The sequence below is a fragment of the Pundamilia nyererei genome, unplaced genomic scaffold (genome assembly GCF_000239375.1).
Source record: "Pundamilia nyererei isolate P.nyererei 1_Seehausen unplaced genomic scaffold, PunNye1.0 scaffold00072, whole genome shotgun sequence".
Classification (NCBI taxonomy): Eukaryota; Metazoa; Chordata; class Actinopteri; order Cichliformes; family Cichlidae; genus Pundamilia; species Pundamilia nyererei.
Genome location: NW_005187473.1, coordinates 3,096,137 through 3,112,605, shown reverse-complemented (window position 1 = coordinate 3,112,605; position 16,469 = coordinate 3,096,137). Strand labels below are relative to the sequence as shown.

General features: G+C 41.4%; 1 protein-coding gene across 1 annotated transcript in view; it reads right to left on the bottom strand.

The window, feature by feature from the left end:
• The window catches only part of ror1 (receptor tyrosine kinase-like orphan receptor 1), a gene marked incomplete at its 3' end in the record, with an annotated part of 117,188 nt that overhangs the window by 14,360 nt on the left and 86,359 nt on the right, over positions 1 to 16,469 (bottom strand). The window contains exons 3-4 of the mRNA XM_005737027.1: positions 10,121 to 10,411; positions 9,829 to 9,868 (exon numbers count right to left, since the gene is read on the bottom strand). Coding sequence (XP_005737084.1) covers positions 9,829 to 9,868; positions 10,121 to 10,411 — 331 coding nt within the window. The remainder of the gene's footprint in view (positions 1 to 9,828; positions 9,869 to 10,120; positions 10,412 to 16,469) is intronic.

Genomic DNA, 16,469 nt, shown 5'->3' with positions numbered 1-16,469 from the left:
CCCCCCCGTGTGTGTGTAGGGCAGCATTTAGGTGGGGCTTGTGGGAGGGAGGCTGTGGTGGTATCTCTGATTTCAAACAGCCGCTGGTGCTCTGGGACCAGGGCATGTCAAAAGGGCCCGTCCCCGATGAGCCATATTAGGGCCCTGATCCCCAATCAATCAGCACCATGCTAAAAAGAATCCCAAACAAGACGGCAATTAAGCCCCGCCGAGGACTTAACTAAACACGTGAGAGAGATAGGCTTTGTAAGAGCAACTCTGTGGGCACTTCTTTGACTCGGTTTGTGAGTGTGCATTTTTGCGGGGAAAAAGGCCCCAATCTATGCAAAGTACAGAGGTTCAAAATGTCCCTGCAGAACAACCTTTGTTTTTCAAAGTGGAACAGTAAACATACTCATATTTGAACACGAAGCATCAGAGCGCCTACCGATTATGTTTTGACGACTAGACTAGAAGCTGAGTCTGATATGCAAATGCAGGTAAAAAGGAGACCTTTAATATGCTATAACTTGCTTTTTCACCTGGTGAGGTGACCACTGAACCTTTAACTATAATGCCCTTTTTTGAAAATTTCACCAGTAAATTATTTGATACACACCCCAGCTTATTTTAATGGGGTCAGGCTGGAGGATTTGATTGGCTTTCATTGAATGACCCAAACATGGACAGAATACCTTTTTATAAATTTCGCCAAGAAAGTTTCCCCGCTTCATGTTCCACGTTTTGCAGATAAACATAAGCAATATGAGGACTGTCCACCAGCTACTGCTCTTACCCCAATTAAACTGCAAGCAGGTTGAGAAAACTCACAGAGCCATTTGCGTGCAAGTCCGAATGGCAAGAAAAAAGACTTTCAGTGTGACAGATGTGTTCCCCCTACTCCTAAAATTAAAAGAGAGAGAAGAGCCCCATGTGTTAGTCTGAAGCGCTGAAGAAAATCAGCATGTGGTCGAGAAGAAATGCATCCAAAAATTGAGAGGGCCTGTCATCCCCTCAGTCTGAATGGGTGCGATGCTTGTGGTGTAGAGCAAATCATAATCAGTCCTGGCCAGCATCAGAGAACCGCAGCCGTGTTGACACTGGCACCGAGGTGCGAAGAAGTGAAACCAAAATCCAGGGTTTCTCAATACAGCACACAAGTTCACAGTCTCAGTAAGAGTCTATTGTGACCAAAAACAGCACATGCACTATGCTGCGGGCTGGGGGGTTTAATGGGCGAGTGGTTTTGAAATGGCGGGCCTGCATATCTCTCTGAACTAACAGGACACTTTTTTGCGCCTCGTTTCAGAGTTAGCATGCATTTGGGGTTTTGTTAATATCAAATAAGGTAACCGGTTAGCCAAACAGCATGTTCACCTTCTTCCTGAAGTTAAGAAATAACGTTTGTATGCTGAATGCGACTCTATCGCCAGGGGTTGCTAGCATAATGACATAAATAAAGGAAGCAGCTACCTCGGCTTTGTCCAACACCACAGATTCACATTTTATATGTTGATTGTGTTATCTGTAAAACTGCTAAAGTGATTTAAAAAAAACACACAACCCAGATTGTAGGGTTGCAGGAGGTTATGTGTGGTGTTTTCTGGGAGTCCTGAAGGCAGTTGATGCATTTCAGTGTTTTCAATGGACTAAACAAACAGTTTGGATTTTGTTTACTTTGGATAGCAGCAGGCTGGCTCATTCCCTGTTCTCAGTTTTGATGCTAAGCTATGTTAACCAGCTGGTGCAGATTCACATTCATCAGGCTGGTCTACTCATTGTAAGGCACCTTAGTAGCTGTGCAATAACAAGAGAGAGTTTTAAGGAAACTTGCCATATGTGGAAAAATGTAATTACCCAGAGTTTCACTGGAAGGCAGCAGATAAAATGTGAATGCACCACATAAAACACTGCAGTCAGTGTAAAAAAAAAAGAAGCTAGTAACCACAAAGACAATAGGTGAGCCTAAACTCAAAAGAAATGCTTACTGAGAAGATAACACCCTACAGAAACGGCCCTATACTGATTAAACTATGTGACTGCGGTCTCTTGTTGCCTAAGAGCTGGAAGATCTTGAGAGGGAAATACAAGATACAGCCTTGAGCTGAAAATCTGTAATAGATTCCCTAAATAATTATTCAATTTAAAAGCTTAATTGTGGTTTAATTTTGCATGCTTTGCTGATCGTTGCCAGATTAAAAAACCCTCGACGGCATCGCTTTATCCTCCCCCCTGCTTGCAGAACACACCTAGAAGGCAGTGCCGTACATCAAGTGTGCAATTACAAGCCGTATTAATAAATCGGTGCCAATTACACAGATATTGCAAGCACAAACATTTCATAACAGCTGCTCTACATGAGGAAGAAAAGACTTTTCAGGGTCTCAATCAGTCTGTTTTGATTACTGCAGGCGCACGAGCCTCGTCAAGCTACAGCGTCAACTTTGTGTGGCATCTTCAAGTCATTACACGTTATGAAAACGACTTCCTCAAACTAATTTGTCAATCAGCCCCGGCACCGTGCAGGGTGGGACACACACACGCCACGGTCCCGTCTATACAAAGTCAAATTGCTCCTGGATTTATTTATTTTTTAACCCTTTGATGCTTTGAGTGTACAACAGGATTGCCAGCAGGCTAAAAGGCGGAGCACGCCTCCGGGCCGTTGTCTCCTCAGCTCCAAGGTCGATTTAATCTAGTGTGTTGACAGCTGGCTAATTACAGAGCCTTATACTGTGTGTTGGTTGGTTTCTTGCCACACAGCCACATGCACACTGAGATACAGAGGACATATGTATATACACACATACACACACACACACACACATATACAGGAAAAGTTAAGACTGAATGTGCGTTTACACTATATTACAGTTAAACACACCTGATTGGAGCAATCACCTCAAGTCATCAAGTTACATGTAAACGAGAGATCGACCGGCAAATTAATCGCAAGCTTATAAAAAGTAAATAAAGATATTACACACACACACACACACATATATATATATACACACTCACTACAACAGAAATTTTGATACAATAAAGACTTTCAGCTCTTGATGGACACTAATGATGAGTAAACCAGCACAGCGCGTCCTTCATCGAGCGCATTCAACCGTTCACTTCCTAAAAAGGGGGATACGTCGAAGCGAGTGAAAGGAAGATTAAGTGTAAGCAATGAGCAGAAAGGTTAGAGCTCTGACCAAATAAAAAAAAGGAGCCAGAGAAAACAGAGCTGAGAGAATCTGCTCTCTGTTAAACCTGCCTCTCTTTTATTCTTCGGCACAGAGTGGACTGAGGAGAAAGGAGGCACAGGAGAGGGAAAGGAGGAAATAAGAAAAAAAGAAAACAGCCATTTTTGTGATTTTCTTAACTTTTTTTTTTTTACCAGCGCCGAGAGAAAAGCAGCGGGGGAAAGTTTTGCGAAATTTAAACAGCCTCGACAGCCGGGGTGCGGTGTTATTAATCTTTTCAAACAGCGAGAAAACCCCTGTATTATAAACACAGACAGAGACTCTGGGATCGGCGGCTGTGTTACGTAAAGTGTGTTTATTGCTTCTGTCAGATTAAAACTGTGTATATCCAGTAAGTCAACATCTTTATTTTGAGGGGGGGAAACATATATAAGCTGCTGTTTCTGAAAATCTGAAAAGGAACTAGGAAATAACCTGTAATCTGTAGGAAGATGGAAAACACATCCCAGCAGACACAAAACACCACCGGCATTTAACTTACGTTAGTTGTGTTTCTTGTCATCTAGTAAATGTATGATCAATATTATTATGGCTTTGCTTTTGGTCTCCACCAGTATTGAGGAAAAATATCTGGTCTGCTGGTTGCTAATCACACCTGTGTGCCTTTCACTTCCATGCAGAAACTGTATTGTGGGTTTTGGGTCAAAGCTCTGCAGAACTAAAAGGAAATGTAGAGTTGGGTGATACCTTTGTGGGTTTGGCACCAACACAAAAATCTTTCAGGTTTTATATTTTACAGCTGCTTTAACCATATGAATGATGCAAACTTCCAAGTCATGCATTCAGTGCCTCCCTTTAGTGTTTTAACATTATAATTCAAGTTAAAAAAAAAAAGGCATTTAAAGATCAGGTTCAGCCTAATGTGAGTCTCGTTCGAATGCAGACAGAAAAAGAGAGTAAATAACTGCATCTTCCACTGTTTTAGGCAGCTTTATTGCAGCGTGGGGACTTTAGATGCTAGCTTTTGTTGGGAGTATTTAACTGCCTCTGATGTGAGCTTACATCTGAATCTCACGCCGGCTCACGCAGCTAATCACACCTGAGCGCCCCCGACCCCGACCGGACTCCGGCATCAAAGAAAAACATGCAACTCCCAAATGTTAATGGTGCCATCATCCTCCTACTCTGCTAACAGTATTTGTCTTTCACTCCCCTTCACCCCACTCGCCGTGCATAGGCAGAAAAAAAGGGAATGAATAAAGTTGGGGCGCTCTAATTTTGGCAGGCGAGACTTTCCCCCCTCTCTGTGTGTTTGTGCAGGCTCTGTGAAAACATCTCCAAGGTGGAGAGAAGATGGAGGAGAATGTCAAGCAGGAGCCCTGACACAGTAATCTGCTTCTTAATTATGGTAACTGCTGATATAATAGTGGACTGTGGACTGAATCAGCGCTTTAGATTTGATGCGAGTCAAAAGTAACTCACAGCAATTAGGCGTTGAAGCTTAACTTGGACAGATGACAGGTGGACCTGAAGGCACATTTTCAGATATTAGAGGAAAATACACCATGCATGGCTGTAAATATAAAGCTACAATGTTTGTACAAGTGAAATGGCTTCGATCAAAGGCTGGAAACACGGACATAGGAAGCCTCAAAAATAACACTTTTAGCTTATCACTATAAAACAATTAAAAATACAGTTCATATTGTTGTGTTGCAATTTTATTGTTGGACAATAGCAAAGGATTTCTAGTCTGCACTCGGACAAGTTAGGCCCACACTTGTCTGTTGCAACCACAGGAGTCGCCCCCTGCTGGCCACCTGCACTGGCTGCACTGGCCGCAAGCTACGTCGCGTTTTACATCTAATTTCTAAAATTTAGAGCAGCGGCGCTTGCTTGCTTCGCTGGTGTATGAAAACACAACTGATTCGTGCAACATATCCATCACATAAGACAAAATAACATTACAGGCACTACCAATGAACACTAATTTACAGTAAGTTAATATTAAAAATGTACATATACACTGTGGTGGGGTGTGGTATGTGGCTCAGCTGTAGGGGAGGGGTGGTGTCAGGGGAAGGCTGACTGACACAGCTGATTTTCATGGTATAATTATGCCTTCCCTATTTGAGTGGGATGCCGGGAGAGGCGGCTGTAAAGCTGCCTAACCGGAGTGGCTGCAAAGCAGTGTGCTGTGGGTCATCATGTACACATAACTCATCTCATCCAACTCTTAGCAAAAGTATCCTAAAATGACAAAATTTGCGATTAAGAGGGTTGCAATACTGGCATAATGTTTCGGCTGTAACCTGAAAATTAAAACAATTTTCAGGTTTCCACTGTTCCATACCTGGAACAAAAGAAACAGAAAGAATAAGTAAACAGACATGCCACGCATAGCCACATATCCATATTTAATTACTGACTATCTATTGGTGCTGCTCATTTTTAGCTGTTGGCATCTGGAAAGACAGAAGCCCTGAAATATCTTCATTTCACCAAACCTTTAACATTCCAAAATGCCATGCTTTAAACTTTAAGATGTCTCTTTCCATCTCTCAATCATCTACGTGTCTTTCCCCCCCTAATTTCAGACCTGCTTTACTGCACTTCCTTCCTCTGGTCTCAGGCAGCTCCATTCAACACAAACTGCTTGGATTGTGAGCTGAAACCTCGAGGCTCTCCGCACTAAAAACCAAACCCTCGGGACACACACTGTAATCCTTTGCACACCACAGAGTGTATACTTTTTAGTTCGGCTCAGAGGGGATGGAAATCTCAGCCCAGGCTGAAGCAAAGGCAGCACAGAGGACCTGAAGTTTGCGTTCAGGTTCAACAAGGTGGGTGGCGAGAAATTTTCCCCAAAATTTATGAGCAATACTTGCGGATAATTCTTCCCTACAACACCGCTGTCACTTTCAGCTTCTTGGGAGCAGGAGGTGAAAGAAAGAAAAAAAAAAACAGTGCAGGGTAAATGAATACAACTCACACAAACTGACAAGCTTCTAAACCAGATGTCTTTCAGATAACTCTAAAGGAGCAGACGTTTTGATTGTTGAACAGCTGTGGTATGAGGTAAGTGGCCAAAGGTCACCAAGTGTCATCATTAGGTGAACTTGTCTTCTTGATGGCTGCCACCCTAACTTTACAGCTAATAAGCTGGCCGTGACACTAATGATGAGCAGCAGCCCGCCGCCACCGCACCTCCACTGTTGTCAAAGGAGGCACCTGTCTATTTAAATGAAGGCTGTAATGACTGTAATGACTCGAGCTCGCGCTGCTTCCGCTTGACTGCAACCCTTTCCTTTAAAAGTCGACAGAAAAGAAAACAAGGTGAGGAGAAGGTAATTTCTTCCACACCCATGCCGTACAATGTGTCTAGTTTGTTGAAGGGCTAACTCGATGAGCTTTTCAAGGCTCAGGCTGATCACTGTGTTCTGCTGGATCAAGTTTTCTTTGTGCCAACTTTTATCACTAGTATAAAGCCTTTGAAAGCAGTTTATAAACGTTAACAAACGTTACCATAAAATGATGTGTGACTATGATGCAAGAGCAGAAACCTCATGGTTTAAAATGATACTTTGACAATGAAAATAAATCTTTTATAGATAGCATATGGATGTATTTTAACTAGAATGCTTGAAAATTGTGGTTTTGTGTGACAACTGGAATGTTTGGCACTGTCCCAGTTATAATAACATACACTTGTTCAAGTGCTAGTTTCAAACCAAGCATCCAAAAGGGGAAGAACGGTGACTTGAACGTGGCATGATTGAAAGAGTTGATCAGCTGGTGTTTTTGCATGCAACCATCTCTAGGGTTTACAGAGAACGGTCTGAAAATGACACACAAAAAAAGAAAATGCCTTATTGGTGTTAGAGGGCAGTGGAGAATGAGCTAATGGGAAGGGAGAAGTAACACAAATAAGAAAAGATACTTACTTTGTGACTATAAGGTGACAATCAACCGACAACAAGGAATAAAAGTAGGTTTTAAAAAAATAAAAAGAACTATTTAAACGAAAAACCTGTTATACTCAAAATATGCAGAAGAGCATCTCTGATCACACAACACAAACACTGAAGGGCTACAGCAGCAGAAGACCACAAAAGGTGCCACTGCTGTCAGCTAAAATCACAACTCACCAAAATGGGACGACAGGAGATTGGAAAAATGTTCGAAGGTCTGACGAGTTGCAATTTCTAACTACAACGCTCACACTGCATGGTCAGAATTTTCTATCTTGCCTTGTACTAATGGTTCAAACTGCTGGTGGTGTTTTGGTTTTTCTTGGCACAAATTGGGTACCTTACCACCAATTAAGTATTGTTTAAATATCTCAGCCTGCCTTAGTTTTCCCCTCATAGCATAGTTTTAGGAAGGCCATGGAAACATTTCTCAGAGATTTTTGTCCATATTGATGTGATAGCATCGTATAATCGACCATACTTTGCTCATCAAGAATTAAAGCAGTTCTGAAAGCAAAAGAGAGTCCGATCAAACTCTAGTAAGGTGTATCTAATGAAGTGGCTGGTGAGTGAATGTCAGTATGTAGCAGAAGGAGGCTAAAATCACTTCCTCCTACTTGAAATCTCATTCAATTTTCCATTTCAGTTTATTTCCAGCACGACCGTACTGCGAAGCCAAAAGTCTCTTTGAAATTTCTTCTTTTATTGATGTTTCCCTTGAGAAAGTGCATTGTGATTCTTTTGTGAACCAACTGCATCATCTGTGAAAGCTGTAATTTGGCTGCACAGGAAGACACCAAAAAAACATGTAAACAAAAAGAAACGGCAGAAACAGATGTTTTAAGAGGGAGCTGGGCGCGTGTGCACGAGGCCGTGCACGAGGCCGCGCTCATGCCAGCGTGTGACTGGATATACTAAGTGTCTGACATGCGTTTTGTGCCAGCAGTTTTGATTCACAGGACGCCGCATGGAACATGGCAGCGAGCCTCGCCATAATGTCATTGGGGAAAATCATCCAGCTTCGTCTCTTTTGATCCTGCAAGAATCAAACGAACTGAAAAAAATTCATAGAGGTTTTATCCAATAACCGGGGAGACGTTAAAACAAAACGAAGGAAGCATGCCAGACACAAAGAAAATTTTGATTTGGGCAAGAACATGAAAATGTTTTATGGAACGTATTTTGATGCTGTCTAAAAGAATTTTGTAGAACTTGGTTTTTATTTGCCACTTAAGGCCTCCTTTAATGTTATTTGCATGTTCATATTAGAGGATTGGCATTGTGGGTGCGTTTGCTGCTGGTATCGAATTAGGTGACTTTAAAGTATCATTTAACAAAAACCACTTACAAAATATGCAAGTCTTTTTAGACAGCATTATTTAAGGGAGAGTTCAAGTAATCGACCAAGGTCACCAGAAGACAGAATTCATTCTCGCTTTATACTCCTGGATCTGCTCTTTTCTGAACTCAGCTGTTTCTGTCAAATTTTAAGGCCCACTTACAGGGCAGAATGACTGTAATCAGAAGTTAGTGAAGGTGGGCTCTGATTATGCAGCTACCTTTGGAAACTATTCTAATAGTTGTCAAACACTATTGTTATTGATGTATATACTGAGGGGGGAGGTTGTCAAACTTCGTCTTTCTAACTTAATTATAGACTAGAAATCAGATCAATGCTTTCAATGCATTTTGTCTGTCAACACAAAAAAACAGCAGGTCCAATTTCATGAAACTTGGTGGAGTGATGCACTGTGGGCATTCTGTTATGGATCTGGATCATTTTTATTCGTTTTCCTCTAAAACTGAATGAATGGCACAGGTTTCGCATTTGTTAACATTATGAACCAAACCCTGTTTGCTCATTAAAGTTGTTGTGTGTGTAAGTGAAGTAACCCACTTTCTCCAATATGAGCATCAGTGTATTAGATGCTATATAGAGACAAAGCACTGTGTGTGTCAGTGTCTGCTTTGGGCCCCAAACTGTGCGCGCATGTGTGTGTGTGTGTGACGGCCCAACAGTCCACATTCCAAACCGTGGACTGAAATATTCAAATATGGACCATGTGCGTGTCTACAGTTGGGTGGAAAAGCTTTCTAGAACAAGAGAGATCTGAGCTTTAAAGGCTCATATTAAATATTCATTTAGTTCCCCATGAGACCTGTACCAATAAAATGGAAAATTACAGACCAGGCCTTGTTATAAAGTGAGTGATTACTCAATGAATATGCTTTATAGGACGTCTTAGGGTAGCTCTTTGCAAACCAGCATTGAATTGCTGTAGCTGGACAAACAAATCATCGCTGTGTTTTCCACTTTCAAAACTGCATGTGCAGACTTCAGTATGAAGTAGGAATGCTCCATACACTAATATGTGTCTTTAGTTAAAATAATTATCAGAGTAAATATTAAACAAAATTACAGTGTATATTATCTTTTTGGTTCATAAGACCTGCAAGTTGCATGTTTTACTAACCTAAACCGATGAGGTGCTTGTGACACATGCACGAGCAGGTCTTTCTTTAGTTTTAAAGTTCCAGCAATATGTAAAATGCAATTCTCTCATAATCTGCAAGTTGTCTGTGGAATCTGCTCACAAACGAACTTATCTGAAGCTGTCCCTTGTATTGTGGTAATGAATAGACTGACAGAGAGAAAAATGGTTAGAGGAAAAGCGACTTACGTGGGCTCTTTTGGCAGAGACGTAGGGAGCGGATCTGGATCTGGAAAAGAAGACAAGGGGATTTTTTTACTACAGGATAAACAATATTGTTTCCAGATTTTTCTCTGTGCAAGCTGCCAGCTACAAGAAGAATCAGCTGAGATGAGTGCTGCTATGAGGAGCCAGATCTCTAGGAAAAGAAATAGAAATAGGTGGGGGGAAATGGACGGCAGTAAGTTTTTAAAAGTTTGGCTGTTTTATCAGTTTGAGATGCACAGATGCTTAGATGCTACTGGTAACAAAGTCTTCTCACCGAACTTGACAAACAGCACGCCCGTAGTGGAAACAGAGCCCTGGATGTTGGTGGCCACACACTGGAAGTATCCCGTGTCAGTAGTGTCCAGGCTGCGAATGCGTAGGCGTGATCCAAACAGCGTGGACCTGTAGGAGACCCGCCGCGGCTCCTGTACCACAGGAGCGTCGTTCTTAAGCCAGCGCACAGTGGGTGGTGGGTTTCCGGAGACACGACACAAAAGCTCGGCCGTCTGGCCCACGGAGGTGGTTATGTTGTTCATGGGAGCGTCGAGGCGGATGAAGTGAGGTCCTGGTAGGCAGTGTAGGTAGGATAAAAGAAAAGAATACGAGAGAGAGAAAGAAGAGACAGATGGTGATCATGTGGAGGTGACTAGAAGAAAAATGCCCTTTGCATGCATTCTTTACAGATTATGAAATGTATGTATTTTCTTTGTTCTTTTTAAATGTACTTAAAGATGTTTGTAGTGCAGTAAAAACAACTGCAAAGTGCAAGTTTTTGATTTTTTGTCCTGTTGAAGCCAAAGCCAATTTATTATACCTGATACACACACGCACACACATATACACATACATATATATATGTATGTGTGTGTGTGTATATGTATATATGTATGTACGAACAAGACCATGAATGAAGAAAATCAAGAAAATTGTACTACACAGCCAAGAACGATGACATAAATCAAACAACACTTACTGTACTACCTCAGAGCCAGATATTAAATAAAACATGCTGCTGTGTGAAAAAGAAACGCGGTAAAACAAACTCCGTGTTTTCAGACACACATATTCAGAGCCTGGTTTCACAAGTTATTTTGTGGTTGCCACTGTTGTGACACCTAATTTCTCTTTTCATCATGGCTGTATGATGCCAGAGGGTTTCCCCCTCAGATTTATGTGTATGAGCTCATGAGGCAATATCACCTGCGTTGCGGTCTTCGAAAAAAAGAAGAATCAAATTTAAAATGACTGGTTCCCAGTGTTTCGTGCCTGTTTTCAAACAGTCAAAACAAACAGCTCTTGATTACTGTTATGAATGAGAGGAATGATTACAGCGAGCAAAAACTGCCTCGCCATCGAAACCAATTCATGAAGGGTAATGCTATTAGAACACACTGCAATACAAAGATGAACTAAATCGTGATTCCCTCCAGAACCGTATTTTTCCCCTTAAGCTGGTCAGTAAAAAAAAAAACTATCTGGAGGGCCACCTAAGAGTTTAATGTGCAGGAAAAACATTGGTCTTAATGTCATGAAAAACCTCTGGAAAGTTCTCTCAACCCCAAAACCTGTGTTAGGTATGCAGAAATGCTCCTGGTTACACAAACTGGCCAAGACAAACAAATGAGGAAAAGCACATACAGAAGAATCTCAAATGAAAAATGAATGTGTGTGAATAGAGAGGTTGATGGGTATAAATAGAGGCGCACACTTACTTGTGCGAGTACACCAGCACTCAGATTTTTACTACTGTATTCCATGCAAGATTAACTTCAAGCTTTTCCAAGGAATGTTAAGAGAAAAATGTTATAGAGCGGTCAGAAAATTAACCGTATCAACATCGACGTCTATGAACTGCATAAAACAGTGCTCATTCGTATTACAGCCTCGTTTGAATAAACTTTCCTTGGGTTGGAGTGCGGGCCAGCTTTCTTTCACTGTGAGCATCCCGTGTTGTGGTTGGTGGAATGATGATGCAGTGTCTGTACAAAAGTTGGAGGGGCAGTCAGGCAGAAGAATGTGTAGTGTAACTTAGTAAAACGTGTACAGTGTAAGACGAAAAACTGCAATCACGCAAAAGGTGTCCACCTACATATTGAGCTTCATCGTGGGCAGTCTTTGTTTAAGGCTTTTGTAAAAGAAGAGAGAAGTCATCGGAAAAAATGGAACATGTGTGTACTTTATGTTCTTTGAGTGTTTGGTGTAAAAACCTGAGCACATGGCCTCTATCTCAGTGCATGTGCTTGGCAGGTTGTAGAACACACACTCACAGCTTCTTCCATAAAGACTGAGGGCTTAACACAGCACTGTGGTACTAACAAGTACCACCCCACCACCGTCTCCTCTCCCCATTTTTCACCAACCTTAATATGACCTCTTTTCTCCATGTGCTCTACACAGTCCTGTATCTCAACATTACAGCAGCGAGATCAAACCCTTCAGGAGTCCGATGCTTTTAAAGTCAGCTGGAACAATGACTGTAGACCTTCATCCAATTTTCCTTTTTATTTACTCCTCCACTCCACCACTGATGTGTGCACTTCATTTCCACACATAAAAACTGGAAATGCTTTAGCATGACATCACGTAGACACAATGCTCTGTCACAGGGCTTTGCCGAAAGCTGTGAACCTGTTTCATATTTATCTATGACAACGACACACACAAACAGAAAATATTCCCCGGGTGAAGCCGTCTCCGCGTGCCACTTGTTGGTTTTCATAACTTGTTTATCCAGCCGTTTTGCTACTTTGTGTTTTGTTTTACTTTGTCCAATCCGATTATGTTACTGTTTCTAACGATCTTAAAAGTCATGAGACGACCATAAACATACCGAGATCGGTGGCGAGATTACATTCCGTGTCTGTTAAGTCCAGTTTCACGCACATTAGGCAATGATATTTTCTTATTTAACTTCACTGTGGAGTGCTGTGTATACTCAATTTGTCGCATTAATCCTCTCACGGCTGCAAAAGGTAAAAATGTGCTCTGACCTCAAGTGTGGTGCAATCTATCACTGCCGGTCAGTCAAAATGCACTGGAAGTCCAGAAATCAGTTAAAGAGAAGAAAACGCTCTGGAATTTGTTGCTGATTTGTTTCTCAAAAGTAATTATGAGTCTGAAAGCATTCATTAAAGCAGTTAGACAGCTTTTAAACTTAAGGAGTAATAATTACGCTATTGGCATAATGTGCCTATTTCCTGATACTTGGTTTGCTTCGGGCTCTGTTTCTCTCCTTAGTTTACATTTTACTGCAATTTTTATGATTTCTGTCTGTACTGAATGTTGGAATGTCAGTAATCTGGTACTTCAGGGATGTCAAATCCCGGGTCTCATACAACCCACTTACTGTAGATCTCAAGTGGGCTGGGCCACTCAAGTTTCCCCTTTCAGTCAGTGTGAACAAGTTTAACACCTCAGATATCTTAATATGAGACAAATAAGTATCATTTTAACAGCCAGAAAATATTCTGGTAGCTTACTTCTCAGCTTTACTGTTGATTCAAAGAAAATGCCCAATATTTTCCATTTTAATTTTAAATTGGAAGTTTTCTGTCATTTAATTTTTTATCTATAACTTTATTACTTAGTTGTTATATGAATGCCCTTGGAGAGGAAATACCTTCAAATGTATAAAAACACAGTTAAAAGTCCAAAATTTATGCCCTTCTTCAAAATGTCCAAAGGTATCCATTGGGCCCGATCGGAGTCTTTGGTGGGCCGATTCTGGCACCCAGGCCTTATGCTTGGCAACCCTGTTTTAGTGAGTGGACTATGCCGTATTACTGCTTTTCCATTGACAAGAGGCTGGTGCCTAATGTACAACTGCTTCCATGAATTTTCATTAGTTGAGTTGATGGAAAATAAAAATGCTCTTTGGAGCGGTGTGCCTGCACACTTCATTAGCCGTTATAATAACTCATAATAAAGCAGCGGGGAGCAGAACGAAGAGCGAAAAAAGAAAAAGAGACAAGAGGAGAAGACAAAAGAAGAGAGGTCAAGAGGAAAAAAGAGAAGGAGGAGAAAGATGTCCTGCCAATGCCTGTGTAACAAAGCCACTCTGTATGTAATTGTCCCGTGGTGAGTGTTGTGGTATTTGGCACAAGGAGGATGCTGAAACTCAAACCCTTTCTGCGGACTGTCCCTTTAATGTGGCAGGGGAGCTAAATGGTGTCCTGTCATCAGCCTGCATTTTGCTTGCAGTAGTTTTTGCACAATCAAACGCTCACATGCAGGCACATATATGTAAACACCCGCACACCCACACAACCGCCAAGGAGACAAACTATACGTGCTTGAAAACTGCACACATTACTCAATACCTTTTCACGACATTGTATTCTATATGGTTTCAGTGAACATACGTACAGTAAGGGTGTGACCGTCGGGGCTCCTGTCAACAAAACGCAGGTTCAGAAACTCGAGTGGCTGCAAAGCTAACTAAACATATTCAACAGATACACTGAAGGCCTCGCACTATAGTGCTTCCAGCTTCCAGCTGTGGGTAAAGGTGAAGTTAATTAAAGCTGGGTCACTATCCAGCAAAGCAACAGAGGAAAGGAAGTAAAGAAAAAAAAGGGTACAAAACGAAACAAAGAAACAGAGAGGAATAATGAAAGAAAGCCTGCAGGGAAATGAGTTCAGTAAACTATCATCACCCCTGATTTCAGCCCAGTAATGAGCCTCTTTCAGCACGATAACTTCCTGCTACTGATGCATACTGATAGAGCCACGCTACCTGAATTGTGCCTGTTTGGTCAATCAAAACCATCCCCGCCTGCAGACAAAACAAGGGGTGCAATCACCCTCCATCCATTAGATAAGAAACAGATGTAAGCACAGGAGGGCTGAGCACTAAATGATAAACACATACACATATACTTTACGTTTATAGGTTTTTATATTTGATGATGTGGAAAAATAAAGCTCTCTGGATGATTTGTTTGGATCTCATTATATTTATGACTGTTTTTGAAAAATCCTTGATTGGTCAACATAATCATTATCTTCACTAAACTGCTCAGTCTTGTCCAGAAACTGGTGTGTGTCTGCTTTTGTGTACACAGAATTTTCTGTGGGAACGAAGCTGTGGGAGAGTTGGAGTTTCGAGAGATGAATTAAGCAAACCAGACGAAATGAGAGAGCCAAACTAAGGTTCGAGTTAAATACAAACTTTAAGTTGAGCATTTTCCAGTCAGTGTTTCTTTGTGAGAGGCAGATGTTTGCTCTTTTAGCCAAAGATAAACTGTGGAGAGGGGGTGCAATTTAACGGATACATATGGGCAACGACGTTGAGAAAGTACCCAGAAACCTATCGCATCCCACATACATCGTACTTACTGATAAGTTTGTTCTCTTGCAAAAGCATTGGACTTGTCATTGAACACATGAATCCACGAATCTATCTGCAAGCAGCTAAAGCAATCATGTGGAGGTTTTTGATGCAGCCCCTTCCTTGTGACCGACTTCCCCTAGCAACAGCAGGCAACCTCCAACAAACCTTCAGCAACCATTTGTGGAATATACATTTTTTCTTCCTAGTGGCCTAGTGTTGCCCGCAGGTTACTCACAGTTATCTGGCCTGTGTGTTGGTCAGCAATCGATTTTTTATTACCATGCTCAAACAAGCGAGCTTGTGACAGCAAATTTTCTGGGAGTTACGAGGAGACCTTTTATTTTAAAATGTTCTTCATATCAGCAGTACAGGAATCAGAATAATGGAAATGGAAATAAAGGAATAATGTTTATTTGGGGAAAAAAATCAAAGTAACCAAGGAAGGAAGACATTCTGGTGAAGCTCAGTTCCATGCTTAAGACGACTGCTTAGAAAGAAAAATCAGAGACAAGTGAGGGAATCAGAGTCCAACTCTGTTTATATAATGTCAATAATCTGCGCTTATGAAATGAAAACTGTGCAAATCAAACATGAGAGGACTGTGGAGTACACTGATTATGCAGTGCAGAACCACAAGAGTTACTGTGCTGTTCCTCTGTGAAGCCAAGTGTTTTGGCCAGCTCTAACAAACAAGCCCACCCAGGGCTCCATATATGCTTGAAGCTAAAGACACAACAAAGAATAAAATGGATGCTGTGCAAAGAGAAATTAAGTCATATATTGTCCTTAACTCCATCCCTATATTTTGGAGAAAAAACAAACACAGGCATTTTTTCCACAAAAAACTGAATAGATTTGATGCATGTCATTTGGGCTGATTGTTCTCTTTGTTCCCTGATTGCCAAGACTTTGTGGAACAATTTAATATAAAGGAGAAAAAAACATATTCTAATTGTTGAGGGTCAGGGTTAGGGTTAGGGCTGGGCTCATTGTGATGAAAACTTAAGACCTCAGAAGTACTCAAGTGCATGTCCAGAGCCCACAAATGTTGGTATAAACATGAGGTCAAAATGCAAAGTTTAAGAAGATGTACTAAAAGCAGCAGCACCTTGGAGACTACACTGGTATTTTCCACTTAAGAAAGAGTAGATGTAGATGTAAAGAAATACAATGCTCCTGTGGCTGTATTTCCATATGTTGAGTAGATCAATGTGCAATTTGTTCTGTCAATTATCTGCTCTAGTGCCTTACACTGCAGTGGGTGTCTGGGTTGCTGAAGTCAACCATGTGG